The sequence below is a fragment of the Amphimedon queenslandica genome, unplaced genomic scaffold (assembly GCF_000090795.2).
Source record: "Amphimedon queenslandica unplaced genomic scaffold, v1.1 AMPQUscaffold_5468_Cont22563, whole genome shotgun sequence".
Classification (NCBI taxonomy): domain Eukaryota; kingdom Metazoa; phylum Porifera; class Demospongiae; order Haplosclerida; family Niphatidae; genus Amphimedon; species Amphimedon queenslandica.
In genome coordinates this window covers 1-1,683 of record NW_003554230.1, presented here as the reverse complement: position 1 = coordinate 1,683, position 1,683 = coordinate 1, and the positions used below count along the sequence as shown (strand labels likewise).

At 30.4% G+C, this 1,683-nt stretch overlaps 1 protein-coding gene across 1 annotated transcript; it reads right to left on the bottom strand.

The window, feature by feature from the left end:
• Positions 1 to 804: 804 nt before the first annotated feature.
• LOC109592363 (protein RCC2 homolog) lies at positions 805 to 1,674 on the bottom strand. The gene is made up of 3 exons (XM_020007825.1): positions 1,596 to 1,674; positions 1,299 to 1,520; positions 805 to 1,064 (listed from the first exon to the last, which is right to left on the bottom strand). The coding sequence occupies exons 1-3, from the start codon at positions 1,620 to 1,622 to the stop codon at positions 927 to 929; spliced, it is 387 nt and encodes a 128-aa protein (XP_019863384.1). The 5' UTR covers positions 1,623 to 1,674; the 3' UTR covers positions 805 to 926.
• Positions 1,675 to 1,683: the final 9 nt, after the last annotated feature.

Here is a 1,683-nt window from a genome sequence, read left to right as displayed (position 1 = left end):
TTTTTGGTCGGAATCACCTAAAACTTTCTACACAGCATAAGTACATCAATATGTTTTAGAAAATGTAATAATAAATTTTGGTGATTTTTGAGCCATTTTTTGGTAAAAGCCATAGGCTATAGTACAGGGTAATTTTCAGAATTTTGGCGTTTTCTTAAAATGGTCATAACTTTAAAAATTGAAGTCAGAATCACCTCAGACTTTCTACACAGCATAAGTACATCAATATGTATCAGAAAATGTAATAAAAATTTGGGGTGATTTTTTAGCCATTTTTTGGAAAAAACCATGGGCTATAGTACAGGGTATTTTTTAGAATTTTGGCGTTTTATTAAAATGGTCGTAACTTTAAATGTAATAAAAAATTTTCGTGATTTTTGAGCCATTTTTTTAAAAAAAACATGGGCTATAGTACAGGGTAATTTTCAGAATTTTGGTGCTTTCTTATAATGGCCGTAACTTGAAAAATCAAAGTCGGAATCACCTCAAACTTTCTACACAGCATAAGTACGTCAATATGTATCAGAAAATGTAATAAAAATTTTTGGTGATTTTTGAGCCATTTTTTGGAAAAAACCATGCGCTATAGTACAGGGTATTTTTCACGACTTTGGCAGTTTTCAAAATTGACCATAACTTTAAAAATTGAAGTCAGAATTGCCTTAAACTTTCTAAACAGCATAAATACATCAATATGTATCAGAAAATGTATCAAAAAATTTTTGGTGATTTTTGAGACATTTTTAGAAAAACTATGGGCTATATATAGTCATTACTTTTTCCTAAAAATTTGCAACATGCCACTTCCCAAATACAACTCCTTACATTTAATTCAAATAAATGTATACATGTAGAGATCTATGTTGCAAAGTTTAACATACATTAATACACAGTAAAAAGTTGTGGACTATGAAAAATATAATTATTTAACAATTACCTTTATCAGTCGGTTGTCCTGAGAGCAGTGTTGATAGTGGTGATTGTATGATTGGTCTAGAGCCCCAGATATGAAACGTGTTACACTCAGTGGCAACTACAGTAGCTAGTTCACTACAAGTAACCATCTAACAATAAAAACAATAATAACAATAATAATGTGAAATTCAGTAATGCAAAGCATAACAATATACATGTACATGTACATGCAAAAGAAAAGGAGGGAGGGAATTATAGTTTTGCTTAATGTACACAGACAATACTGGACATCAATGTAGCATTTAATTTTAACATAACACATACGTTTTTTATTTAATGGCATTCAAGTACTTAGTATACAATAATATAAAATAATATCTTACTATTGGTTTATTCTTCAATCCTTTAACAACCACTGCCATTTCTCTAGGGAGTGCATTCCCTGATCCTAACTGACCGTGATTATTACGTCCAAAAGTATACACGAGGCCAGTCTCAGTGAGGAATGCTGAATGAGTTGATCCCAATGAGCAATCAATGATCCTGTGCTTCCCTAAGTCTTTAATAGGCAGCGGATTGATGGAATAGGGGACTTGCAAATGATGCTGTATGATAATAATAATGGTAAATAATAAATAGCAATAATGGTATTAATAGTAGTAATGATTGATAATACGTACTTTGTTTAATAATTTCTTCATTTGCATGATGAAAGTTTCTCTTTTATTTATTCCAATTTTATTATCGGCATTACTAATAACAATATTA

Bases quoted from the DNA above. Each gene is read 5' to 3' on its own strand.
- LOC109592363 (XM_020007825.1), bottom strand. From the start codon at position 1,622: ATGCAAATGAAGAAATTATTAAACAAA. The intron at 1,521-1,595 runs GTACGTATTATC...ATTATCATACAG, and splicing joins TGAAGAAATTATTAAACAAA to CATCATTTGCAAGTCCCCTA. The intron at 1,065-1,298 runs GTAAGATATTAT...TTTTATTGTTAG, and splicing joins GATTGAAGAATAAACCAATA to ATGGTTACTTGTAGTGAACT.